This window comes from Lepidochelys kempii, chromosome 13 (genome assembly GCF_965140265.1).
Source record: "Lepidochelys kempii isolate rLepKem1 chromosome 13, rLepKem1.hap2, whole genome shotgun sequence".
NCBI lineage: Eukaryota > Metazoa > Chordata > Testudines > Cheloniidae > Lepidochelys > Lepidochelys kempii.
In genome coordinates this window covers 39,663,683-39,690,851 of record NC_133268.1, presented here as the reverse complement: position 1 = coordinate 39,690,851, position 27,169 = coordinate 39,663,683, and the positions used below count along the sequence as shown (strand labels likewise).

The 27,169-nt window shown below is 42.7% G+C and overlaps 3 protein-coding genes across 3 annotated transcripts; all 3 read right to left on the bottom strand.

Annotated features, from left to right (window-relative positions):
• Positions 1-503: 503 nt before the first annotated feature.
• LOC140896802 (olfactory receptor 226-like) lies at positions 504-4,794 on the bottom strand. Its single transcript, XM_073308821.1, has 2 exons — positions 4,785-4,794; positions 504-1,435 (listed from the first exon to the last, which is right to left on the bottom strand). The coding sequence occupies exon 2, from the start codon at positions 1,278-1,280 to the stop codon at positions 504-506; it is 777 nt and encodes a 258-aa protein (XP_073164922.1). The 5' UTR covers positions 1,281-1,435; positions 4,785-4,794.
• Positions 4,795-14,316: 9,522 nt separating this feature from the next.
• Positions 14,317-15,282, bottom strand: LOC140897086 (olfactory receptor 6M1-like). Its single transcript, XM_073309382.1, is given in 1 exon segment — positions 14,317-15,282. A coding segment is annotated over 1 exon segment (966 nt).
• A 4,845-nt stretch (positions 15,283-20,127) lies between these two features.
• Positions 20,128-21,650, bottom strand: LOC140896801 (olfactory receptor 6M1-like). The gene is made up of 2 exons (XM_073308820.1): positions 21,313-21,650; positions 20,128-20,740 (listed from the first exon to the last, which is right to left on the bottom strand). The coding sequence occupies exons 1-2, from the start codon at positions 21,648-21,650 to the stop codon at positions 20,128-20,130; spliced, it is 951 nt and encodes a 316-aa protein (XP_073164921.1).
• Positions 21,651-27,169: the final 5,519 nt, after the last annotated feature.

Sequence of the window (27,169 nt, the reverse complement as noted above, 5' to 3'; positions counted from 1 at the left end):
ATCTTGGACTCGGGAAACCTGACTTTAAATCCTAGCACAGCCACAGATTTCTTGTCTGACCTTGGGCAATTCATTTATTCTAACCATTGGCTAAGTTCCCTATCAATAAAAGTTAAAGATAATGTTTTCCTACCATGCCAGGGTGCTGTGAAGTCCTCAGAAACCATAGTCATGAAGAGAAAAAAGTGCCTAACAGATATTTGGTACCCAAGTCCTACTGAAAGTGGTGTGGCCTGAAGGAAACTTGCTCTGCTACTATCCATGCGGTGTTTGTTCTGTGGATAATTGCACATTGATCTCAAGTGGGTGACAGTTCAGCACTTTAAAGGAAGGTTTAATTATTCTAATTATTTTCTTGAATAATAGAATTAACTGAACATTTATTTATAGAAAATACATGTGAAGGAAGGAGTATTACACAAAATTGGACTTCAGATTAGTGGATTGATTCACACCCTTGCATTATCTTTCTGTTGCTTTTCTTGTATCTATTTGGAAGCATGTCACAGATCGGGGAGCAACTTTTCAGTACCCAACCTAAACGTTTCTCTCAGGGCGAGTTTCACAGTCTTGTTTCTGAGGCTGTAGATAAAGGGGTTGAGGAAAGGGTACAGTACAGTGTTCAGCACAGCCACCCCTTTGTTGACATCCAAGGAAAAACTTCCTGAAGGCCTGGCATACAACACAATACAGCTTCCATAGGCAATTGCCAAAGATGTGAGATGGGAGCCACAGGTAGCAAAAGCTTTCTGTCTGCCTGTGGCCGTTGGGATTCGGAGAATAGAAAATAAGATGCTCACATATGACAACATTGTTAGGCCTAATGAGCTCAGCACTAAAATTGAGATCAAAATAGAATCCACCCTTCTAGCCCCACTGGTGTCAGAGCAGGACAGTAGGAAAAGGGGTGTGTTATCACAGAAGAAATGGTTGATCACATTCGGCCCACAGAAACTCAACTTCAAAAACAGGAGCATCCGTAAACTCATGAGCATAAAACCTCCCACCCATGTACCAAGAACTAACTGGATGCAGAATCTCTGCTCCATGATGGTGGCATATTGCAAAGGGCGGCAGATGGCAACATAGCGATCAAAGGACATGACCACGAGGAAGGCTAACTCTGTACCACCCAAAGCAAAATAGAAGAAGGACTGGGCCATGCAGCCATGGAATGAAATGCTTCGGCTGATTGAGAGAAAGTTCAGCATCAGCTTAGGGCTTGTGACCGAGGTGAACCACGTTTCCAAGAAGGACAAATTGGCGATGAAAAAGTACATGGGAGAGTGGAGTCGGGGATTCCCCCACACTATGAAAATGATGACCACATTCCCCGTTATTGTGATCAGGTAGATCAGGAGAAGAACCAGGAAGAGGAAAATCTTCAGTTTCTCACCAAGACTGGAAAATCCCACTAGGATGAACTCAGACACGGCTGTTTCATTTCTTTCCGCCATGTCCAATGTCTGCCTTGGCTGTGGAAAGAGTTACAGTGAAAATAAGTTTCAGAGTGGTCGCCGTGCTAGTCTGTATGAGCAAAACCAATGAGGAGTCCTTGTGGCACCTTAGAGACTAACAAATCTATTTGGGCATAAACTTTCATGGGCTATAATCCACTTCATCAGATGCATCTGACAAAGCGGGTTATAGCCCACAAAAGCTTATGCCCAAATAGATAGTGAAAATGAGAGCATGCCATTTTCACAGATTCATACATTTTAAATTCAGATGAGACCCTTTTGATTTTCTAGTCAGATTTCTTGACTAACAGACATCATAGCATTTTACCTTGAAACTCCTCCGATAATCCTCTCACTTGTCATGAGCTGCCCCTCTCTGATTCAACAGCAGTGTCTCCGGTTTGATACTACTGGCCTTATACTCCTTTGATATTGCTCTCCAGACACTCGCCGGTAAATATTCCATGATCCTGGCTGTTTTCCTTCCTCTATTTCAAGGACCTTACAGGTCTCTTCCAAGCCTATCGATACTACTCCTCTGATTTCTGGGTTTGAAAAACCATTATACTTTTATTTAACCAGGCTAAACATAAACATAAATATAGCATTCAGTGACCCTTCCACTTCCTGCATCTCTAGGGAGACCCTGATCTTATCAAAGCATGGCCATGCATCATTCCTGGTCAGGGTCCAGCTCCCACATCCTCTCTGTGGTTCTGCTCCCTCTCCTCTCTGGAGAAAACCGATGACCATTCTCATCGAAAAAAAAAATCCGAATAAGCCATTTAGGTGGAGCCTCCCTCCAGGGTCTAAACTTCTGTCTCTGAGCACCCAGCAGCATATGTTCTTTTTGGTGTTCGTCCCACAACACCCACCATAATAGATTCACAGATTCCAAGGTGAGAAGGGACCACTGTGATCATCTAGTCTGACCTCCTGTCTAACTCCGGCCACAAAACTTCCTCAAAAGAATTCCTTTTGAACGAGAGCCTGCCTTTTAGGAAAATATCCAATCTTGATTTCAAAATGACCAGGGATGGGAGAATCCACCACATCACCCTTGCTAAGTTATTCCAATGGGCAATTCTCCTTACTGTTAAAAACAGACACTACGTCCAGTCTGACTTTGTCTATCTTCAACTCCCAGCCATTAGATCTTGTTATACTTTTGTCTATACTCTGGGAACTTTTTCCTGAGATGTCCTCTGGCCTGTGTTACACAGAAAATCATATTAGATTATCACAATGGTCCCTCCTATTCTACAGATAAATGAACTATGGAACACCAAAGCGTATGAATAGCCGTTTTATATATTTACCTTTTCAGACCAGTGGAGGAACGGCTGCTGTCATTTAGAAAAATAAAAAAAACCAGCTCTGTTCTCTGAATCTCTCTCTCCGTAGCCATTGCTCTCTCGCCATCTCTCCTCCTCTGTCCATCTGGGGGAAAGTCTCGCTTTCACCCACTCATTAAATAAGGTTTTGAAAGTGCAATCATTTAATCTGAGCCATGGCAACACCAATAGGAAATTACCAGAGGCAAGAACTCTCACAGGACATCCTGAGTTACCTGATCAAATTGAACCCTAAAATAGTCATCTTCTTTAAGGCTAAGATTTTCAAAAAGTCTACAGTAGTTAGGTGCAGAGCTCCCATTATCTTTCCCTGGGATTCTGGTGCTCAAACACTTAGGAATCTTTAAAAATCCTACCCCAAAATTTTAAGGCAGAATAGGAAGATGAATTCATCTTTTTTTGAACGTTCAAAATTTTGTTTTTTTATTATTTTTAATCAGAATTTGTAATCATGCTCTGAAAAGAAACAAGAACATCTCCCTCAAACATTCACAAAATTATTGACCCTTTTCCAAACATGGCTAATGATTATGTTCTTAACCCGACAGATTGGCAAATTAATGTGGGTTTTCTTAGTAGGGCTGTGTGAATAAAAGCTATTTCAGTAAGCTCGCCATTTAAAAAATGGAACATTGTTTCGGGTTGAAATAATGTTTTTAAAGAATTTGCCGTGAATGAAAAAGTTAAACAGAAACAGTAAATTTGTGTTGGGTCAAATGAACACGTTGATATGTAATTGTTTCAGGTTGGGCCATTTTAAAAGGTTTTCCAAACAAACAAAAGCAAAGGAAATTTTCAAACAAAAAAAGTTGTCTTGCACTAAAGAGCCCCCACGGCATTTGTATTGTCAAAGTGCCGCAGTAAAATGGTTTGATTTTTTTATAAAACGGTCGACACAACTCAGCGAAACCGACATAAACTTGCAAAATGTTTCAGTATTGTCGATCAGCATTTTCGACCAAAAAGAGTTTCAACAGAAAAATTTCCCTTCCCTCCTATTTATGAACATTTGTATGTTTTACACCAGGTTTTGGTGGGACGCCCTTGATGTTAAGATGTGCCACAATAACGTTCCACTTAACAGATGAAATAGGAAAGTTAGACTCTTTTTCTAATACAAGATTGCTAACAGTATCATTTTAGGGGCCAAGGTTAAGGAAGGACAGAGACTAGACTTCCATCCAAAGATAGGCATCACTAGTCAAGACTAGTGATTTTATTGTAGCATTTTTGCTACATTGTAGCATTATTGTAGATTTTATTGTAGTGGTTTTATTGCATTTGATGTGGTGTAGGAGCTTCGGTATGAGATGGGCTTACCTGAACATTCATCACTCACACAGAGCAATAATCTGGAAAAATGACGGGGTTCTACAATTTTGTTCTGAGTAATGAAATCCCAGGTACATCTATTAGGCCCTGTCCACACTGTGGCTTAGATTTTTCCAAGCTACTTAAGATCTTTGCAAAAAGAAAAGGAGGACTTGTGGCACCTTAAAGACTAACCAATTTATTTGAGCATAAGCTTCCGTGAGCTACAGCTCACTTCATCAGATGCATCCGATGAAGTGAGCTGTAGCTCACGAAAGCTTATGCTCAAATAAATTGGTTAGTCTTTAAGGTGTCACAAGTCCTCCTTTTCTTTTTGCGAATACAGACTAACACGGCTGTTACTCTGAAACAAATTGGAGAGAGGCCAGAGGAGAGCAACAAAAATGAAAACAAGGTTTAGAAAACTTGACCTATGAGAAAAGGTTAAAAAGTGGGGCATATTTAGTCTTGAGAACAGAAGAGCAAGGGGGACCTTTTAACAGTCTGCAAATGTGTTAAGGGCTGGTATAAAGAGAATAATGATCTGTTCTCCGTGTCCACGGAAGGTAGGGCAAGAAGTAATGGGCTCAGTCTGCAGTAAGGGAGATTTAGAATGATTTCCCTAATTTCTAACCGAACTATAAGGACAGTTAAGCACTAGAATAGTTTCCAAGGGGGGATGTGGAACCCCCACCACTAGAGATTTTAAGAACTGGTTGGACAAACATTGGTGAGGGATGGGTGATGTTTATTTGGGCCTCCCTCAGTACAGGGGGCTGGATTAGGTGAGCTAGGTCCCTTCCAGCTGTTGCCTGACTCTTTTAAAGATTAATCATATTTGTATTATTTGGCAGTTGATCAGAAGGTCATAAGGTTCTTGTCCCAAGAATCAGGCTACATAGAATTAAACCCAACAAGTTCAATATCTTGTTGGGAGCCTTGGGGCGTATGGTAAAGATAATAGCTCTTTATTAGAATAATGAACAAAGCCAGAAAAGCTCCGAGCCACATAAAAAGATAGAAGTAGCACCATATTGGGGATATCTGTGGTATCATTCTCGGCACGAGCTCTTAAATCTGCCTACTTACACCCTTTGTTGAGGACCTGGTGTCACATAGGCACCAACATTCCCCGGCACCGGTGGGTGCTCGCGCCCCCACAACCCTGGCCCTGCCCCTGGCCCCGCCCCGACTCCACCCTTTCCCTGCCCCTGCCCTGCCCCCATTCCAACCCCTCCCCCAAAGTCCCCACCCCAACTCTGCCTCTTTCCTGCCCCTATTGCACCCCTTCCACAAATCCCGGCCCCGCCTCTTCCCCGACTGCACTGCGTTCCCCCTCCTCCCAGCGCTTGCCGTGCAAAATAGCTGTTTCACGGCGCAAGTGCTGGGAGCTAGGGGGAAAAGCGGGCACGCAGCATGCTCAGGGGAGGAGGCGAAGGCAGATGTGAGCTGGAGCGGGGGGGCGGGAAGCTGCCGGTGGGTGCTTCAGCCCCAGAGCACCCACGGGGTCGGCGCCTATGCTTGGTGATGAGAGATGAAGGACCAGCCCTGTCTCTGGTGTGCCAAATGAGTCCGATGGCCCAGGTTCCTCAATGCCGAAGACTGATGGTAGATAACAATAGAGCTGAAGGGTCAAATGGTGGCTACGCCCAGAAAACGAACTCTCCCCACGGTGGTCTGCCCTATTGTAAGGCCTGGGCACGATTGTGAATATTCACGCTAATGCTCAAGCATCTATGCCCAAATCTAACTTCCTCAGCCACATAACACTGAGGTGGACTTATTCTACAGGTTAACATATTCATACATATTAATGCCATTTTAGCCCATTATGATACCTGTCACTTCTTGTTTAAGCCAGTTTACAGTTATTACTTGCATGTTCCTGCTGTTGCCATGTACCGTTAAGTTCCAACTCCTGCCATTGAGCAAGCTAGCCCAAATCCCCCCAAATCGGAGGGTATCTGTCCGACCACTGATCTATGCCAAAGGTTACCGGCCTATCACATGTCACTACACTGATGCTAACTTGCTGAAGCTAATGTCTTACAGGACACAGGCCTGTCGGTTCCTTGCATTACAGTTGAAGGTAATAAAGGCTAAGCTAGCCCTATGGGCTACACAGCCCGACACTTCTGGGGGACTAGGAAAGTTAGGGCAAAATGCGAGGTTTCACTGTGCTGCCAGAAACGGGGGGCGGATTTCCTCTCTGAGTCAGCACTGATCCCACGGACATCACTACGGGACGACGTGTGTCAGGCCGCTGTGCGCTTGGCTCAGAACAGGCTGCTGTTTCCTTTGAGTCAAGGTTGAGGCCAATGCCCCGCGTGGTGCTAGGAAGTGCTGAGCTGCCGGCAGGGGCCTTTTCGCCACAGCAGAGAAAATGTTTTCAGGATGATTAATCAGTTAAAATGTTTTCTGATACGCTGTGGGAATGGGAGGTTGGGGGGAATATTTAGTTTTAAACAGTAAAAGCAAAGTCTATTTCAGCACATTCTTTCTTGGGATTAATTATTTGCGTTCCATCTTTCCAAGTGATTTTTTTTCAACACTTGTAACTAGAGGTGAAACAGAAAAGCACTGTAAAAATTGGTGCATCTGAATGCTTCGTTGATCTCAGATTCATAGATATTAAGGTCAGAAGGGACCATTATGATCATCTGGTCTGACCTCCTGCACAACACAGGCCACAGAATCTCACCCACCCACTCCTGCGATAAACCTCTCACCTATGTCTGAGCTATTGAAGTCCTCAAATCGTAGTTTAAAGACTTCAAGGAGCAGAGAATCCTCCAGCAAGTGACCCGTGCCTCATTCTACAGAGGAAGGCGAAAAACCTCCAGGGACTCTTCCAATCTGCCCTGGAGGAAAATTCCTTCCTGACCCCAAATATGGCGATCAGCTGAACCCTAAGCATGTGGGCAAGATTCACCAGCCAGATACCCAGGAAAGAATTCTCTGTAGTAACTCAGATCCCACCCCATCTAACATCCCATCAAAGGCCATTGGGCCTATTTACCATGAATATTTAAAGATCAATTAATTGCCAAAATCATGTTATCCCATCATACCATCTCCTCCATAAATTTATCGAGTTTAATTTTAAAGCCAGATAGGTCTTTTGCCCCACTGCTTCCCTTGGAAGGCTATTCCAAAACTTCACTCCTCTGATGGTTAGAAACCTTCGTCTAATTTCAAGGCTAAACTTCCCAATGACCAGTTTATATCCATTTGTTCTTGTGTCCACATTGGTACTGAGCTTAAATAATTCCTCTCCCTCTCCGGTATTTATCTTTTACCATGGCAATGAAAGGAAAGGGGGGGGAAGGAGAGAGATTCTAGTCGGAACTTTTGAATTCCATTTTATGATTTCAAAGTGTGTTTTTCTTCTGCATCAGAATGAAACTGAGAGCTTTTGACATTGTGTGTGAAACGGTTCCTCTCCTCCAGTGCAGTATTATTGGTCACCCTAGAGAGCTCAGCTCTGTCCCTACTGCCCAATGGATTGGGTCATGTCTGGTACCCGGGAGATGCGGGTTCCAATCACTCGATGGCCTGATTTGAAGCTGGGAGTTGAACTGGTCTTTCACATCCCATGCATGTAGCCTAACCACCAGGCTCAATAGTTGAAGAACCTCTCTCTAGTAATTCATTCGGTATTTTAGAAACCTCCATACCATGACTAACACTCCACATGTAATGATAGAAATAACGAGAGTCTGAAACTGGAGCTAGGCTGTACCTGGGTTCTGAGTATTTACCTGTGCGGGACGGGCTATTGGCCCGTTGAATTGGTAAGACCCTGTACTCAGCAGCCAGACTCCAAATCCAAGCACAGCCACAGACCTTTTGTCATATATTGGGCAATTCATTTCTTATACCCTCATAGCCTCAGTTTTCTATTTGTTGAAACCAGGACAATGCTTTCCTCTTCCACCAGGGTGCTGTGAATGCCCAGAGACCAGAGCCAGAAAGAATAACTAAGTGCTTAGCATGTGTCTGGTTAAAATTTGTGAAAGAAGCTTGACCTGCTACTATGAGTGATGTGTCTGATCTGTGGATAATTACCCATTTCTCTCAAGCATGTGACGGATCAGCACTTTCAAGAGAGACTGAATAATTCTAGGTTTCAGAGTAACAGCTGTGTTAGTCTGTATTCGCAAAAAGAAAAGGAGGACTTGTGGCACCTTAGAGACTAACCAATTTATTTGAGCATGAGCTTTCGTGAGCTACAGCTCACTTCATCAGATGCATACCGTGGAAACTGCAGCAGACTTTATATACACACAGAGAATATGAAACAATACCTCCTCCCACCCCACTGTCCTGCTGGTAATAGCTTATCTAAAGTGATCATCAAGTTGGGCCATTTCCAGCACAAATCCAGGTTTTCTCACCCTCCACCCCTCCCTCCCCCAACAAATTCACTCTCCTGCTGGTAATAGCCCATCCAAAGTGACAACTCTCTACACAATGTGCATGATAATCAAGTTGGGCCATTTCCTGCACAAATCCAGGTTCTCTCACCCCCTCACCCCCCTCCCAAAAACCACACACACAAACTCACTCTCCTGCTGGTAATAGCTCATCCAAACTGACCACTCTCAAAGTTTAAATCCAGGTTGCGGGGCTGTCTGTAGGCAAGGACTGGCCTGTCTCCCAAGATTTGTGAGAGTGTTGGGTCATCCTTTAGGATAGGTTGTAGATCCTTAATAATGCGTTGGAGGGGTTTTGGTTGGGGGCTGAAGGTGACGGCTAGTGGCGTTCTGTTATTTTCTTTGTTAGGCCTGTCCTGTAGTAGGTAACTTCTGGGAACTCTTCTGGCTCTATCAATCTGTTTCTTTACTTCCGCAGGTGGGTATTGTAGTTGTAAGAAAGCTTGACAGAGATCTTGTAGGTGTTTGTCTCTGTCTGAGGGGTTGGAGCAAATGCGGTTGTATCGCAGAGCTTGACTGTAGACGATGGATCGTGTGGTGTGGTCAGGGTGAAGGCTGGAGGCATGCAGGTAGGAATAGCGGTCAGTAGGTTTCCGGTATAGGGTGGTGTTTATGTGACCATTGTTTATTAGCACTGTAGTGTCCAGGAAGTGGATCTCTTGTGTGGACTGGACCAGGCTGAGGTTGATGGTGGGATGGAAATTGTTGAAATCATGGTGGAATTCCTCAAGGGCTTCTTTTCCATGGGTCCAGATGATGAAGATGTCATCAATATAGCGCAAGTAGAGTAGGGGCGTTAGGGGACGAGAGCTGAGGAAGCGTTGTTCTAAATCAGCCGTAAAAATGTTGGCATACTGTGGGGCCATGCGGGTACCCATAGCAGTGCCGCTGATCTGAAGGTATACATTGTTTCTGAGGCTGTAGATAAAGGGGTTGTTTATCTCCTCCCACCCCACAGCAGGACAGTGGGGTGGGAGGAGGTATTGTTTCATGATCTCTGTGTGTATATAAAGTCTGCTGCAGTTTCCACAGTATACATCCAATGAAGTGAGCTGTAGCTCACGAAAGCTCATGCTCAAATAAATTGGTTAGTCTCTAAGGTTCCACAAGTACTCCTTTTCTTTTTGCGAATACAGACTAACACGGCTGTTACTCTGAAACCTATATTTATCAGTGATAACGATGATAAGCCTGTTTAATACAACTGCTACATTTGAGCTCAGAAACTTTTACGCTTTTAATGACCTCTAATTTAATCAGGAAACTTTATTTTCTTTGCATCAGAATTATAATAAAAATTTACCCCCAATTGCCTCCCAGGGCACACAACTCATCAGTTGCCAAACAAAGATCTAATCTGCCCTCAACATCCCATAAACCATTTGATTGTATCTAATAATTTCACCATTTAGCCCACAACTTGTGGTTGAAGTAGAAGATATCTTCTAGAAAGACATCCAAACTCAGTGTAAAGACTTCACGTGATGGAATATCCACCACATCTCTAGGTAAATTGCCCCAATACTTAATAGCTCTCACCCTTAAAAATGTGCACCTTACTTCTTGTTTGAATCTGTCTAACTTCAGCTTCCAACCATGGGATATTTTTTTCTGCTAGATTAAGGAATCTTCTACTATCAGAAATCTTTTCCCCATGTAGGCATTTGTACACCACAGAGTCATCTCTGAACCTTTTCTTCAATAATCTAAACATAGACTGAATGTCATTACTACATTCTGTTGCTCCACCACTCTGTATTCCTTGCTAAATTCTTTTTATACCCCTTTTGTAGAGCAGTGACATAAATGTAGTAGCTAAAGTCCCACTTATATATACCTTCTAGTGATAGACTCAAGGAAACTCAATCTATTCAGCTTAGCAAAGGGAAGTTTAAGAGCCTGGTGACTTGGTTAGAGTCCAAAGTACGGACATGAGGAGCAAATGGACTCTTCTATGTAGCAGAGAAACACATATCATTAGCCATTGGAAGGAAGTTGAAGCAAGACAAATTCAAACTGGAAATAAGGTGTAAATTTTAACGGTGAGTATAATCAACGATGTAACAATTTACCAAGGGTTGTGGTGGATTCCTGATAGCTGACCATTTTTAAATGAAGATTGGATTTTTTTTTCCCTAAAAGTTCTGTTCCAGGAGTTTTTCCTGTGAAGTTCTTGGCCTGTTTTACACAGGATTTCAGACAATATGATCAAAATGGTCCCTTCTGGCCTTCTAATCTACGAATTTATGAACTGTGGAACATCAGAAAATAGGAATAGCATACCTTCGTTACATTTCTTTACCTTTTCAGACTGGTTGAGGAACGGATGCTGTCATTTAGAAATGAAATAACCATCTCTCTCTCTCTTTCGCTGAATTGCTTTCTCCATCTCTGTTGCTCTTCCCAGCATGTTGCCTCTGTCCATCTGGGAAATAAACTTTACCTTCAGCCACTCTTCAAATAAGGTTTTGAAAGTGCCGTGACTTCACCTGAGCTCTGGCAGAGCCAGTGGGAAATTACCAGAGGCAAGAAATCTCATAGGACACCTTGAGGTATGTGATCAAATTGAACACAAAAATTGCCATCTTTTTAATGGCTCCAATTTTCAGAAGAGCCTAAGGAAGTTATGCACAGAGCTCCCAGGGGATTCAGGTGCTCAAATCCCTTAGGAATCTTTGAAAATCCTAAGGAAATCAGGGTGTGTTTGTGGGTGTAGCTGAGTGAATAATGTGACTTGCAATTAAAACAAATAAAAGTGTTTTGAGGTTGAACCAATTTTTTTTTTCTTTTTTTGGTGAATGCAAAAGTAAAACCCCCCAAATCCTCGCGTGCCCCGTGACAGAGCTGAAACGCCTCGTTTCCGTTCTGACCATTGAAAATGTTTCTGTTTTTTTAAAATAAAAGTAAGAAAATTTTGAGACATTGTTTTGCTCAGAAAAACTGAAACATTTCAGGTGGAAAATGCTGCAGTGAAAATGTGGCTGACCCAATTCAGTGAAACCAGCATGAAACTTCCAAACCCTGTCAGTGTTGCTAAATCAGTATTTTCGGTCAAAAAGAGGTGAGCATCTGTACCTGTGTTATACCATGTTTCTGTGTGAATTTCTTGATATTGAGATGGGCCAGAATGACATTCTCTTTACCAAATCAAATGGAAAGGTTAGATTATTGTTCCAGTAGAGGCTTGAGAGCCGTATTATCTTGGAGGCCACTACTAAAGAAGACGAGAGAATAGACTTCTATCCAAAGATAAGCAACACCAAGTCAGGACAACTGTATTATTGCAGTAATATTTAAAGTTTATATGGCATCAGAGACTTATGGCAGGACATGCTTGCCTGAACTGTCATTACATACCAATAGTTATAATCTAGGAAGATTACAGGGTTCTACAATTTTTCTCTGAGTGATGAAATCTCAGGTATATCTATTAGGCCCTGTTGCTGAGACTTTCCAAGCCACTATGGAGATCTGGACTCCTGATTCTGCAGTCTGCCAGAGGACTGGAGAAGGGTAAACATAGTAAAAACTTTATAATGGGAAACAAGGTGGACTCAGGGAATCTAACTTAAATACCTGGAAAGATACTGGAACAAATTATTAAACAATCAATTTGTAAGCACCTAGAGGACAGTAGGATTATAAAGAATAGCCCGCATGAATTTGTCAAGAACAAATCATGCCAAACCAACCTAATTGCCTTCTTTGAGAGGGTTACGGGCTTAATGAATGTGGGGAGGCTGTAGAGGTGATTTATCTAGATTGCAATGCCTTTGACACAATCCCACATGGCAGTCTCATATGCAAGCTAGGGAAATGTGGTCTAGATGAAATTACTATCAGCTGGGTACAAAACTGGTTTAAAGACCATACGCAGAGAGTAGATATGAATGGTTCATATCTAGTGGGGGTCCCACAGGCATCAGTCCTTGGTCCACTACTACTCAATATTTTAATTAATGCCTTGGATAATGGAGTGTGTGAAAAAGTTCCTCCTCTACCTTGATGGGTCTTGCACTTATTGATGGATTTGCTCACCTTTGAGCTTCACAGCAGCCCTCAGTTTGGCTGTTTTCATGAACCCACAGTCCAGGTCAACTCCTCCTGTTCTCCGACACTTCAATCTCTCTGGTCACGCGATTACAGACATGAAAGTTGCTATATTACAACAAAAAAACTTCAAATCCAGACTCCAGCGAGAAACTGTTGAATTAGAATTCATTTGCAAATTGGATACAATTAACTTAGGCTTGAATAGAGACTGGGAGTGGCTAAGTCATTATGCAAGGTAACCTATTTCCCCTTGTTTTTTCCTACCCCCCTCCCCCTCAGATGTTCTTGTTAAACCCTGGATTTGTGCTGGAAATGGCCCACCTTGATTATCATACACATTGTAAGGAGAGTGGTCACTTTAGATAAGCTATTACCAGCAGGAGAGTGGGTTTGTGTGTGTGTGTGGGAGGAGGGGGGGGGTGAGAAAACCTGGATTTGTGCTGGAAATGGCCCAACTTGATTATCATACACATTGTAAGGAGAGTGATCACTTTAGATAAGCTATTACCAGCAGGAGAGTGGGGTGGGAGGAGGTATTTTTTCATGCTTTGTGTGTATATAAAAAGATCTTCTACACTTTCCACAGTATGCATCCGATGAAATGAGCTGTAGCTCAGGAAAGCTTATGCTCAAATAAATTGGTTAGTCTCTAAGGTGCCACAAGTACTCCTTTTCTTTTTGCGAATACAGACTAACATGGCTGTTACTCTGAAATTTGTAAATCCAGGTGCCCTGATTAGCCTGCCTTAATTGATTGTAGCAGCTTCTTGATTGGCTGCAGGTGTTCTAATCAGCCTGTCTGTCTGAATTGTCTCTAGAAGGTTCCTGATTGTTCTGGAACCTTCCCTGTTACCTTACCCAGGGAAAAGGGACCTACTTAACCTGGGGCTAATATATCTGCCTTCTATTACTCTCCTGTAGCCATCTGGCCCGACCCTGTCACAAGTGCTTATACAATTTATGGATGACACCAAGCTGCGAGGGGTTGCAAACACTTTGGAGGACAGTACTAGAATTTAAAATAGTCTTGACAAATTAGGGGATTGGTCTGAAATCAACAAGAGGAAATTCAAGAGAGACAATTACAAGTCAGTACACTTAGGAAGGAGGAAAAAACAATTGCACAACTACAAAATGGACAACATAGCACTAAGTGTTAGAACTATTGAGAAGGATCTGGGCCTTAATTAAAAACTTTCCAACCAGAAGTAAGATGGAGAGATAAGAAACTAGGCTGAGATGTTCAAAGAAGCCTGAGTAAGGCACCACACTACCATTGAATCCAAAATAAAAGCTCATTTGAAAATTCCAGACCAAATTAACTACTTCATGGGTACATTTGGGCAAGGCACTTAATCTATTCTGTGCCTCATTTTACCATCTATAGAAGCTGGGGGGTGAGACTGTGAAGATAAAACCCATCAATGATTATGAGGCACTTAGTGGTTGTAAACTCAGTGTAACTTGCTTCTGTCAATGTTGTGTCTGTTCTGTGGAGCCATACACCTGGGTATCCAGTGTTTCCTAGTCCAGCTCTTTTCAAAAGAATTTGAAATTAATTCCCCAAACAATAGACTTGACCAAACTTTATTTTTTTAAAAAAAAAGCAGATGCAGAAGAGGCTATTGCACAGAATTTGGCTACATGTTGCAACACTGATTTATGCTTTTCTAATTATTAGTATTACATGTCTTGCCTCCATCAAGAAGCACAACACAACTTGGGGAACAACTTTGTCCTGTTATGACTGAAAGCAACTCTTAGGGCAAGTTTAACACTCTTGTTTCTGAGGCTACAGATGAAGGAGTTGAGGAATGGGTACACTACAGTGTTCACCAGAGCCACCCCTTTGTTGATTTCCAGAGATAAGTATCCTGTGGGCCTGACATACAAAACAAAGCAGCTTCCATAGGCCATCACTACAACATTTAGAGGGGAAGCGCAGGTGGCAAAGGCTTTCTGCCTCCCAGTGGCAGATGGGATTCTCAGGATAGAGTAGAAGATGGAAGCGTATGAGATCATGGTTAAACATAATGAAGTCAACACTATGGATGGCTGCAAAATGGAATCTACCCTCTTAATTAGTTGGGTATTGGTGCAGGAGAGTTGGAAAAGGGGGGTGCTGTCACAAAAGAAATGGTTGATCAAATTTGGGCCACAGAATCTCAGCTGGTACACCAGGACCATCCGTAAACTTATAACCAGGAAACCTCCCACCCAAAAAACAAAAACTAGTTGAATGCAGAGTCTCTGTTTCATGATGGCAGCATATCACAACGGGTGGCAGATGGCAACATAGCGGTCAAAGGACATGACCATGAGAAGGATGAACTCCACAGCTCCCAGGGCGAAATAGAAGTAGGATTGGGCCATGCAGGCAAGGAATGAGATGGTTTTGCTGTCTGAGAGAAAGTTCAACAGCATCTTGGGGTTTGTGACCGAGGTGAACCAGATCTCCAAGAAGGACAGATTGCTGATGAAAAAGTACATGGGTGTGTGGAGTCGGTGATCCACCCACACTATGAAAATGATTAATGAGTTCCCGGTTAGTGTGACCAAGTAGGTCAGTAAAAGAACAAAGAAGAGAAACATCTGGCGTTTGTCACGAACTCCGGAAAACCCCAAGAGCATGAATTCAGCCACTGTGGTTTCATTTGCTTCCTCCATTTCCGATTTCAGTTTCCCCTGTAGAAAGAGCAACAATAAAAAAATAAGAGCATGAATCTTTATCTATCACATTTATGGATTCAACCACAATGTTCTGGAGGGTTGTGAGACAGAAAAGCTGAACACTTGAGATCACACACTAAGGAAGGAGACAGAGAATTAGTGAGATTGATAGAGAACATGAGTTCCCAGGATAACTAAGGTGATGTGTCCACTGTATTTTATATAACAAATTAAACCTGAGGAAAGAGCTGGTTTCCAAATAATTGTCTTTGCTCAGTATTCACAAACAAGCAACACCTGGCTATACACACACAGCTCCTCTCAGTGCTTTCTGGTGCCTTCTAAATCTCAGACCATAGCGAGCACAACTAGAGAGAGCTCACCAACTATTTAAAGAGATCTTACCCTGTTTCTACAAAGTACACAGGAATTACATGGGGCCTTTGTCACTCTCGTATTGGAGAACCTCGCAAATACTGGTGGATTCTTACAGCAGCTGTGTGAGGTATTATCTGAATTTTACAGATGGGAACAGCTTAGAAGAAGTGACTTTCCCAAGATCACACAGGGAGTTTGTGTGTGAGGGAGGCGCAGTAAAAAATAGTGTCTGAAACACGTATGTAATCTGGTACCAGGATAGGGGAAGAAAGTGAGATGCCAGCTAGAAAACAATTTCAATTTAGGGCTTCAATGTTTGTTTTCATTCTGCATTTCTGGGCAGTTGTAGAGATCACTCTTTTCCAACCTAGAGCCCAGTGTGTAGGGTACAGTGTTAGAACACATGAGGACAAGATTAAAATCCCTGCTCTGCCTTACTTGGAGCCAGCATTTTAATCGGGTGCCTCCCATTTTAGGCTAGTGCCTAACCAGCAGGTTATACCACATTCAACCACAATGTTCTGGAGGCCTATGAGACAGAAAAGATGTACACTCAAGGTATGGCAAGCTCACAAGCTAATGAAGGAAATAGAGAATTTCTGAGATTGGCAGAGAACATGGTTTCCCAGGCTAACTAGTTCGATCTGTCTATTGCTGATTATATAACAAATGAAACCTGAAGAAAGAGCTGGTCCCCAAATAAATGTCTTTGTTTGATATTCACAAACAAGGAAAGCCAGGCTACATATGTACAGTTCCTCCCACTGCTTTCTTAGAACACAGCGAGCACAACTAGAGAGCTGACCAACTATTTACAGAACTGTTACCCTGTTTTCTAGACACTATACAGTCAGTAGGTGGACTGTGGGCCCAATCTAGACCACAAGACACTTTTGAATGCACCCCAAAAGCTTTTTATTTACTTATTATCATTATTGTTATTTTTTTTCCCTATGGGATGCAAACCTTAACTATACCTTGACCAAGGAACTTTGACCTTGACAAAAAAAAATGACCACGTTTGCTGCATAAGAATCACATGGGCCTTATTACTCTTGTATCGGAGATTCTTTCAAATACTGGTGGATTCTTACAGCACCCGTGTGAGGTATTATCTGAATTTTACAGATGGGAACAGCTTAGGCCAAGTGACTTTCCCAAGATCACCCGGGGAGTTTTAGGTATATATGGAATGCAAGGCCTATAGGCCCCCCCCCACACACACAGCAAAAAAAGACAAGCAATTAGCCTCATTCTTATCTGGGGTACGTTGCTGTAGCCCCACTGAGTTCAACTGAGCTATTGCAATTTAATCCAGCTGTGGTTCTGAGTCAACATATTGATCCTGACTGCTGTGCTAAAGAAAATATAAATAACCGACTGTCCCTTTTGATGCTCCCTATTCTTTATATAACCCCACCATCCTACACACACACACACTTTTAAACCTTTTACAACACCCAAATTTGGCATTACTTGAAATGTCTAAACTGACACTCAGGGTCTGATTGTTAAAGCTATTTGGGCACCAAAAGATGAAATCAGTGCGAGTTTGGCATGTCTTGCTTTCGAAAATCCCACTAGGTGGCTAATGTCCTTTAAAATCTGCCTCTGAGATATGCTACCTAAGAGGTATGCTGTATTTCAAGGAATTAGTCTGACTTACATATCAGAGGGAAAAAATATTCCCATCCACTGCAGTAGCCAGAACATGAAATTCTCTGAACTGTGGTATGCAAGGAATCAAAGAAAAACAAACATAAAAAAGAATACATTGTGGGGTGAGGTGGAGAGTAATCCCTTCCTGACCTCCCACAAGTGACCAGCTGAAATCCTGAATCATGACCATGAACTCAATACATAAATGGGAAGGGACCCACAGGGCTACTGAGCCCTGCTCCCCCACCATCACAACCAACTCCATCATACAAACCCACTCATAAATTTGTCCTGCTCTCTCCATTACACTTAAAGTCTTAAAACTAATTAAGAGAGAGCTGGCTTAATGGATGAGTGGGACTGTACGACAGGGCTGCTTGTGATATTAAATAGGATCCTAATCAGAATTTCCTTTATTAGTGTTTCAGACATTGTAAGTAATTTTGGTATTTACTTCTCTTGAAATACAGAGGGATGAATTTGCACATGCTTTTGAATCATCTTTTGATAGATCTGAGTATTAATTGCTACAGGTCGTTTCCTCAGCTGATGTGAATTTAGCTCCACTCAGATCCATAAATTCATTGTTTTAAATAAAACAGAGTAAAGTTATAAACTGAGCTAACAAAATACAACAGTTACAAATTCACTCACACTGCCAAGGTTCTGTCAGGTAGATGTTATAACCTGGCATTAGTAACTCTTCCCTCTTTGATACAGGAACGCACGAGAGTTATCCACTGTCAATCCAGGTCTGGAATTCTGAGACAATCGGTACAGTCGAAATATCAGATGAACTGATATCTCCCTGGCAGGTCTGTCTCTCTCTAACATTACACCTCACTCCTATTCTACTCCCGGCTCCTGACCGCTAACTTCCTACTTTCAAGACAGTTCTACAATCCCTTCTCCATCGGATGAGTGATCTTCAGATTTGCTTGAAGTGTTGAAATGTCCAGTGACTCTTTCTGCCTTTAAATCAAAGAGAGAGAGAGATCGCAAGGCCAGGGTTTTTGCAACCAGGGACTATGTCAATGCTGACTGTTTACTTGTAGTCTCGGTCTCAGAATTGCTCTCCCTAATCTGGAATTTAAGTGGCTGTCTCTGTCCTCAGTTCTAAGTGACTCTCAGTAGCGTGGCATCCCCTTTTCAGTGCCTCTTTGCCCTGGGACGCCTCAGTAGAAGCACTGAGTAATTCCCTGGGGCTCCGCTTGCTGGGGATTTACAGCACAGAACTCCTGCAGGTGTTAATCAGTATACACTAGTGGAAGGTCTGTCCATAGGGTTTCTCTCTCCCCCCACCAGCACTACAGTATCTGACCACCTTGCCAAGGCTAATGTACTTATCCTCACAATGCCCCCTACCCATTTTACAAACAGGGAGCTGGGGCACAAGGGAGCTGAGTGCCAGATTGTTAAAGATATTTAGGCACCTAAAGATGTACGAAGGCTCCAAGTGGGATTATGAAAGGCATCTAAGCATCTGGCCTGTAATATACATAGATTTGGAAACCTTTAAGTTTTATGGATAAATGTAAATGAATGTGAATTTCACTATATAAATGAAAAAAAAATTTCCATCACTAATAATCCACATTTACAGTTAAGCACAGTAAGAAAAATGCTGTTTGAGAACAGATTTTGATGTCAAGATATTTGCTTTGTACATTTTGACACAAGATGTGGACAATTTGTGCTTTAACGCTTAACAAGCTTCAAGTTTTTGAATCTTAAAGTCTACAATCCTTAAAAAAAATATTCTCTGACCCCCCCACTATCATTTCCCCCAACTGTGAAAATTTTAAAAGTCAAAGTTTTAAAAAGTGACAATAAGAACATTGATATGAACCATCGAAATTATAAAAAGATTAAAAAATTCCAATTCTGCCAAGTCTAGAAATGCAGGAGTTCAGACTAGGTGATAGGGTGGTCCCTAGCTGAGAACCTATCCAAGGTACTTATCTGACCCCCCACTACCACAGAATCTCAGCCCCTCTCAATGTGTAATGTATTTATGGTCATAACATCACTATGAAGTAAGGAAGGACTCTTCCCTTTGTACAGATGGGGAACTGAGGCAAAAGGAGACTTAGGGCCAGATTTTCAATGGTATTTAGGCACCTAAAGATGTAGGAAGGCACGAAGAGGAATTATGAAAGGCAACTAGTTTGAGGTCTGGTCTACACTCAGGGGGGGATCCATCTATATTATGTGAATAACATAGCTGATGTCGATGTACTTAGATCTACTCACCACAGTGTCTGCACTGCGGTAAGTCGATGGCTGACGCTCTCCCATCGATTCCGCCTGTGCCTCTCGCCCTGGTGGAGTATCGGAGTCAACGGGAGAGTGCACGGTGGTCAATTTATCCTGTCTAGACTAGACACGAGAAATCGACCCCCGCTGGATCGATCGCTGCCCCTCGATCCAGCAGGTAATGTAGACACGCCCTGAGAATCTCACTGGGGTTTAGGCAGTGAGCAGTGTAGCTACAACAGAATGTAGGCAGTTTTGCACATGCCCATGGACAGAAACTTAAACACCATGGAGACTTCATCAGCAGGAATTTAGGCACCCAGGGAATTCAGGTGAGTCCAGGTTTAGGTGACAGTGGAGTAGAGGTTTTGAGCAGCTCTTTGGGGCCTAAATATTGGACTTAGGTGTCTAAATCTCATGTTATCTAGCCCCTAAATTCCTTTGTAGCTTTTCCTGCAAGGGCCTGGGTCATGCTTGAAAACAAGGCAATTTAATTCAGACCTACCTGGACTTTATATACCATTTTATCTCTTTTTAAAATGAATAGTTTCAAGGACTGACCTTCTTTGAGCAACCCATAAGCCTCACTACAGCATCTCTCAAGACCTCCTTAACTCTATCATTCCTGAGGCTGTAGATGAAAGGGTTCAACAGGGGTATCACCACCTCAGTGAGCAGAGAAGCTCCTTTTTCAGAAGCCAAGGATTGGTTGTGCTGCGGTCGGACATGCAGAAAAATGGAACTCCCGTAGGCAAGGGTTACTACGGTGAGGTGAGAGACGCAAGTGGAAAAGGCTTTTTTGGGCCCTTGGACGGAGGGGATCCTAAGGATAGTGGCTATGATGTGGGTGTAGGACTCTATGGTCAATGTTAAGGAGCTCCATGATACAATGGAGGAGAGAATGAAGTCTAGCATTTTGAGGTAGCTGGTGTCGACACAGGAAGCTTTTCGCAGAGGGTTGATAAGACCAAATAAATGGTCTAGTTCTTGGCTGCAGAAAGGTAGCCTGGTGTACACTATGGTTGGACCAAGCATGGATAGAGAAGCTACCATCCAACAGCTAAGGAGAAGCCTGGAGCACACCCTGCCATTCATAATGACTGTGTAGCATAAGGGCTTGAAGATGGCTACATATCTTTTGAAGGACATCACCTTCAGTAAGCACATAAGAACGGCTATACTGGGTCAGACCAAAGGTCCATTGAGCCCGGTATCCTGTCCGCCAATGTGGCCAATGCCAGGTGCCCCAGAGGGAGTGAACCTAAGAGGTATCAAATGATTTCTCTCCTGCCATCCATCTCCACCCTCTGACAAACACAGGCTAGGGACACCATTCCTTACCCATCCTGGCTAATAGTCATTAATGGACTTAACCTCCATGAATTTATCCCTTTTAAACCCTGCTATAGGCCTAGCCTTCACAACCTCCTCAGGCAAGGAGTTCCCCAGGTTGACTGTGCGCTGAGTGAAGAAGAACTTCCTTTTATTTGTTTTAAACCTGCTCCCCATTAATTTCATTTGGTGGCCCCTAGTTCTTATATTATGGGAACAAGTAAATAACTTTTCCTTATTCACTTTCTCACACCACTCATGATTTTATAGACCTCTATCATATCCCCCCTTAGTCTCCTCTTTTCCAAGCTGAAAAGTCCTAGCCTCTTCAGCTTGGAAAAGAGGAGACTAAGGGGGGGATATGATAGAGGTATATCTATAGTATACTATATCTATAGTAGGACAAACTCCACTGTGCACAGGAAGATGAAGAAGAAGGTTTGGGCCAGACAAGCAGTGATGGAGATGGTCTTCCTATCTGAAAGGAGGCTGACCAGCATTGTAGGGGAAATGACCGAGGTGAACAAGATGTCCAGGAAGGATAAGTTGCTGAGGAAGAAATACATGGCAGTGTGCAGGCAATGATGGAACCATATGACGGAAATGATGAGCATATTCCCCACGAGGGTGAGCAGGTAAAGCAGCAGCAGGACCACAAAGAGGAACATCTGCAGTTCTGAGGTGACCGGAAAAGCCAGCAGAATGAACGCTGACCCCACAGTTTGATTGAGAGGATTCATGTACAGTGTAGGTCCTGTGGGAGGATGGATATGAAAGGTGAGGGACCTAGAGAAAAACATTTCATGTAGTTGAAATAACATGTCTAGGGGGAAATTCATTTTATAAATAAAATTAAAATTAATGGGAACTGATTGTCTGGATCTGAAATGTGGCTTTGTAAGTCTCAGCTTTAAATCTCAAAAATGATTGAAGATCTAGGGAAAGAACCTTCACAAACGTATAGAATCATAGAAATATAGGCGGGGCAGGGACCTCAGTAGGTCAGCTAGTCCAGTCCCCTGCACTGCTGTGGGACTAAGTGCTACGCAGATCATCAATGACAGGTGCTTGTGTAACCTGTTCATAGAAACCTGCAAAGACAGAGATTCCACCGCCTTGTTAGGTCATTTGTTCTAATGCTTAACTACCCTTAACATTGGGAAGTGTTTCCTCCTGTCCAACCGAAATCTCATTTGCTGCAATTTCAGCTCATGACGTCTTTAATCCGTGAATGTCAACCACACACAAACACATTTTTAGTTACTCACATGCACACAAATAAATGAATGATTTACCAGATCCGCCTCTCAGCTAGGAATTGAGCTCTTGACTTTTTAATCACTGCCAGCTTTCTTAACTCTTAATTCTTTTGAAAATGGAATTTCCTCAAACTCCCACATCCTATGAAAAAGTTTTTTAAACAAAAAATTCAGTTCAGAAGTTTCATCCCACGTACGAACACTCAACAACAAGGCCAGGAAAGATGTGTGGGTGCTCAGAAGTAACTGAGCAGCGTATACATGAAAATCACCTGACTAACATTTGCAGGTTCAGGTTTCTCTTAAGTTTCTTTCTTAAATTCTCTTAAGTAGCAGGTTCTCTCTCTCTCTCTCTCAAATATGTATACATAGATGTATATATTACATGTATGTTTTCTTACTGAGGTGGTGAAGCGTATTATCTAACATTTTGAGAAAATGGACTTTACAAATAAACTGCTTCTTGAAATAGAACAGCAGAAAATACATAATCAAATGGAAAGTCTGATTCACCAGTGAGTTGCTCCATTTTCAGATTCATATGAATTTGATTTCAATGTAGACCTCCACAAATTTTGAATTTTATTACTTCGTTGGCTGAGACAAAAAAGTCTTAGTTAAATAAAGTTTTGGGTGAACCAAAATTGTTTTTGTTATTCGGGGAGCAAGGAGAGTTTCTCCCACAAAAAAAGTAATCTTTTCAAGTTGAACAATTTCCTTGACCCCAAATGATTTTTCTTTGTCATCTTCTTTTGATTTCATTTTGTGACACTTTTTGGGTGCTTTTTACACTTTTTAATTTGCTGAAAACAAAGCTTGCTTAATTTCAAAAGGAAACATCATTTCAAATTAAAATGTCAAAACATCTTATTTTGGAAATATCAGAATGAACCATTTTGATTTTTTAATTTTTTTTGTCCCAAATGACTTCTGATATTTGACCCAAATTCACAAAAACTTGTCTGACATTTTTTGTGTGTGAATTAACTGTTATCCAAAAGATAAAAATAAATGCCAACCTCTATTTTAATGTGCTCACACTCGTGGAAAGCTGGACCGATACATTAGTAAATCAGGCCAGCAAAGCACAATATGAAATTGTTCATGTTTGGATAGCTCATGACACATCTGATGTCAGGTCTGTAGATATTAGTGGGCAGACTCCCATTGGAATCACTAGATAGATCCCCTTTGTTTTCAAAAGCAGGCGACACCATCATAAGATCTGAAAACCAATCGTAGCGGTTCAGATATACTCACACAGTGAATCCATGTAGAGATTACACCAGTTTTTCCTCTTTAAGAAGGTCTGAGAAATTCCATTTTCCAGCTGATTTCATTCAAAATATCAGTGCGCTGAACTGGAGCCAACATTTGAATTCTCAATTTGAAGTTGACCGGAGGCGGACAAGGTACCTACCTTCAAACAAAGAACAATATGAAGTTTAGTTAGATCCTTACTTTATATATTAAGTTGATTGATAACTGATGATGAGTAACAGTAGTACTTATTAGCTTCTGCAGAAAATACAAAACACTTTCTTCATGAGCATAGAAAGGCAGACAAGCTGGGTTGGAGACAGAGAGATAGAGCTGAGGATGTGAGATGTACAAACAGAAGAAGATAGATATACAGAGCTCTAGTCTGAACTTCCCTGTTCTATGTCGATACAGCCAGCATTTGTGGAATAGTAACATCTACCTTTTTAAATATTCTTTCTATGGACTCGAGTCAAGCACACAACTTAAATTTAGGAATTCTGATTCGCTACTTCCAGACCTCTTCCCCCACCCTTCCTTCTGTACCTTTCATGTTTCTTCTTGCATTATAAACATAACAATTTCTTCACTGCTTATTTCAAGGCTTTGCTTTCCCTTGGGACACAATTAATTAGCGTAAGAATATCACCTGGGATGAACTTGCAGCAACTATTTAGGCTGCAGAGTCTGGTCTCGGCTCTCTCAAGGAAAAACAGAGTAAACTGTCTTTGAAACAGGTAAAGTTTGCCCCAGCTGAAGATGCCTTTCTGCTCCATTGACACAAGCACTTGCTTCCCCACACAGAGCTCTTTTAATATCTCTCAGTCATGAACCATCACCACAGCCCCTTCCTATTCCAGCCCTGGACACCTTTCTCCAGCCTCCCCTCCGCTGTTACCCTTCAACCCCTCAGGCTCCATCTAGTCAAATCCCAGGCTCACAAACCAAACAGTTCTGTTGAATCCACAGGGATTCTCCACCATCCCCAATTCCTGATGCTCCTCAGTCCTGATCAGCAGCCCCCTTCTATTCAAATCCTGACGTCACACAAACCCAGCTCTGCTGATGCCCCTCATTACAGACCCACGACCACCCTTCCAGAGAGCTGAACAAGAGGTCCTTGTGGCCTGAAAGCTTGTCTCTCTCATCAACAGAAGTTGGTGGAATAAAAGATACGACCTCATCCACCTTTTCTCTCCCACAGCCTCACTCTCATTGCAGCCCTGGGCTCCCACATCACACACATCTCTACCGAAGTCTCTGTCTCCTGACCCACAGCCCTTTTGCTATCCCAGCCCAGTGCTTCCCCTTCCCCATAGAACTGCAGATGCCCCTCAATCAGCACCCACAGGCTGTCTGCTGTTCAGAGCACAGCAGAACCCATAAAAATAGAGGGGCCTCATTTCTTTCTTCACTTACAATAAAGATTTTGTGTTTGGGATGGAAGAGCCTTTCTGGGGTTTTGACTCTCTCTATGCCTCTCAAAATCAGAAGCAAAAGTTTTCCCATATGTAGCTATTTGTTCTGTCTGAAATAGGAAAAAATGCCCAACATCTCAGCATATCAAAGCCTTGTCATGGGACTTTTATCATCTCCACGCAGTTACCACAGGTACAGCTGGTGAGCGTGTAGGACCCAATGGAATGGAGACCAAGATACTTGGTTTCTCTTCTCAGCTCTGCCTGACTTGCTGTGTGACCTTGATAAGTCATTTACATGTCTCTGTCCCTCCGTTTCCTACTCTGCATGACTCCTATCACTATAGGGATGTGGGGGTCTGGGACTGACTGGACAAAGAGTCTGGGACTGGGAGCCAGTGGGGAATGGGGATAGTGTTCGGTGAGGAGGGAAAACACCTCTGATGAGAATCTGGGGTTCAGGGAGTAAACTGGGACTGGCTGGGCTAAGAGACTGGGGCAAGAAGCCAGGAAGTGGGAAGCCTGGACCATGGAGCCTGGTGGTGGTAGGTGACATCAGAGGAAGAGCCCAGGAGGGAGAAGATCTAGAAGTAATAGTAAGAGGAGTGCAGAGGTTGGGATTTGTAAGGGAGTCGAAGAGCAAACTGCACTACCTTAAAGCACCTGTTATTGAGTGACCAGAGAGATTGAAGTGTTCTCCTCCTGGTTTTTGAATGGTTTTGAATGTTATGATTCCTGATGTCAGATTTTTCTTTTGCGTAGAGACTGTCCGGTTTGGCCAATGTACATGGCAGAGGGGCACCGCTGGCATTGCTGGTCACTCAATAACAGACCTGAAAGTAGCAATTCTTCAACAAAAAAACGTCAGAAACAGACTCCAACGTGAAGCTGCAGAACTGGAATTAATTTGCAAACTGGATACCATCAGATTAGGCCTGGATAAAGACTGGAAGTGGTTGGGTCATTACAAAACCTAAACTTAATTTCCCCCATACTCATTTCCCCCTACTCTTACTCACACCTTCTTGTCAACTGTCTGTAATGGGCCACTCTCTTACCATTTCAAAAGTTATTTTTCCTCCCTTGGTATCCTGCTGTTAATTGACTTATCTCGTTAGACTGACCTCACACTTGGTAAAGCAGCCTCCATCCTTTCATGTATTTATACCTGTTCCTGTATTTTTCACTTCATGCATCTGATGAAGTGGATTCTAGCTCACAAAAGCTTATCCCCAAATAAATGTGTTAGTCTCTAAGGTGCGACAAGGACTCCTCGTTGTTTTTGCGGATACACACTAACACGGCTACCGCTCTGAAACCTGACACTATAGAGAGTTACTGTTCTAAGGGGCTTTTGCAGTCTGGGATATTTATCTGTCCCGCATCACTGTAGTGTCTGAGCACCGCACAGCCGTTAATGCATTTAGCTTCTCAACACCCCTGGGAAGTAGGGCAATTCTACTATCCCCATTTTATAAATGGGGAAACTGCGGCACAGAGCCCCAGGGTCACAGAGTTGGGGGTTGAACAGGGAATACATTCCCCATCTCCCAAGCCCTAGGGTAGATCCCAAACCAAGACAGGATTCATCTGAATTCAAAGCTCAATCACAGTATCCACGTACATAGCTTGTTATTAAGCTATTTTTCCCCCTCTGCAGCAGAGAGATATGAAAGGAGCATGTGTGAACCTTTACATATCCATTGACATTACTAAAAAGAAAAGGAGGACTTGTGGCACCTTAGAGACTAACCAATTTATTTGAGCATGAGCTTTCGTGAGCTACAGCTCACTTCATCAGATGTTTACCGTGGAAACTGCAGCAGACTTTATATACACACAGAGAATATGAAACAATACCTCCTCCCACCCCACTGTCCTGCTGGTAATAGCTTATCTAAAGTGATCAACAGGTGGGCCATTTCCAGCACAAATCCAGGTTTTCTCACCCTCCACCCCCCCACACAAATTCACTCTCCTGCTGGTGCTAGCCCATCCAAAGTGACAACTCTTTACATAATCAAGTCGGGCTATTTCCTGCATAGATCCAGGTTTTCTCACATCCCCCCCACCCCCATACACACACAAACTCACTCTCCTGCTGGTAATAGCTCATCTAAACTGACCACTCTCCAAGTTTAAATCCAAGTTAAACCAAAACATCGGGGGGGGGGTAGGAAAAAACAAGAGGAAACAGGCTACCTTGCATAATGACTTAGCCACTCCCAGTCTCTATTTAAGCCTAAATTAATAGTATCCAATTTGCAAATGAATTCCAATTCAGCAGTTTCTCGCTGGAGTCTGGATTTGAAGTTTTTTTGT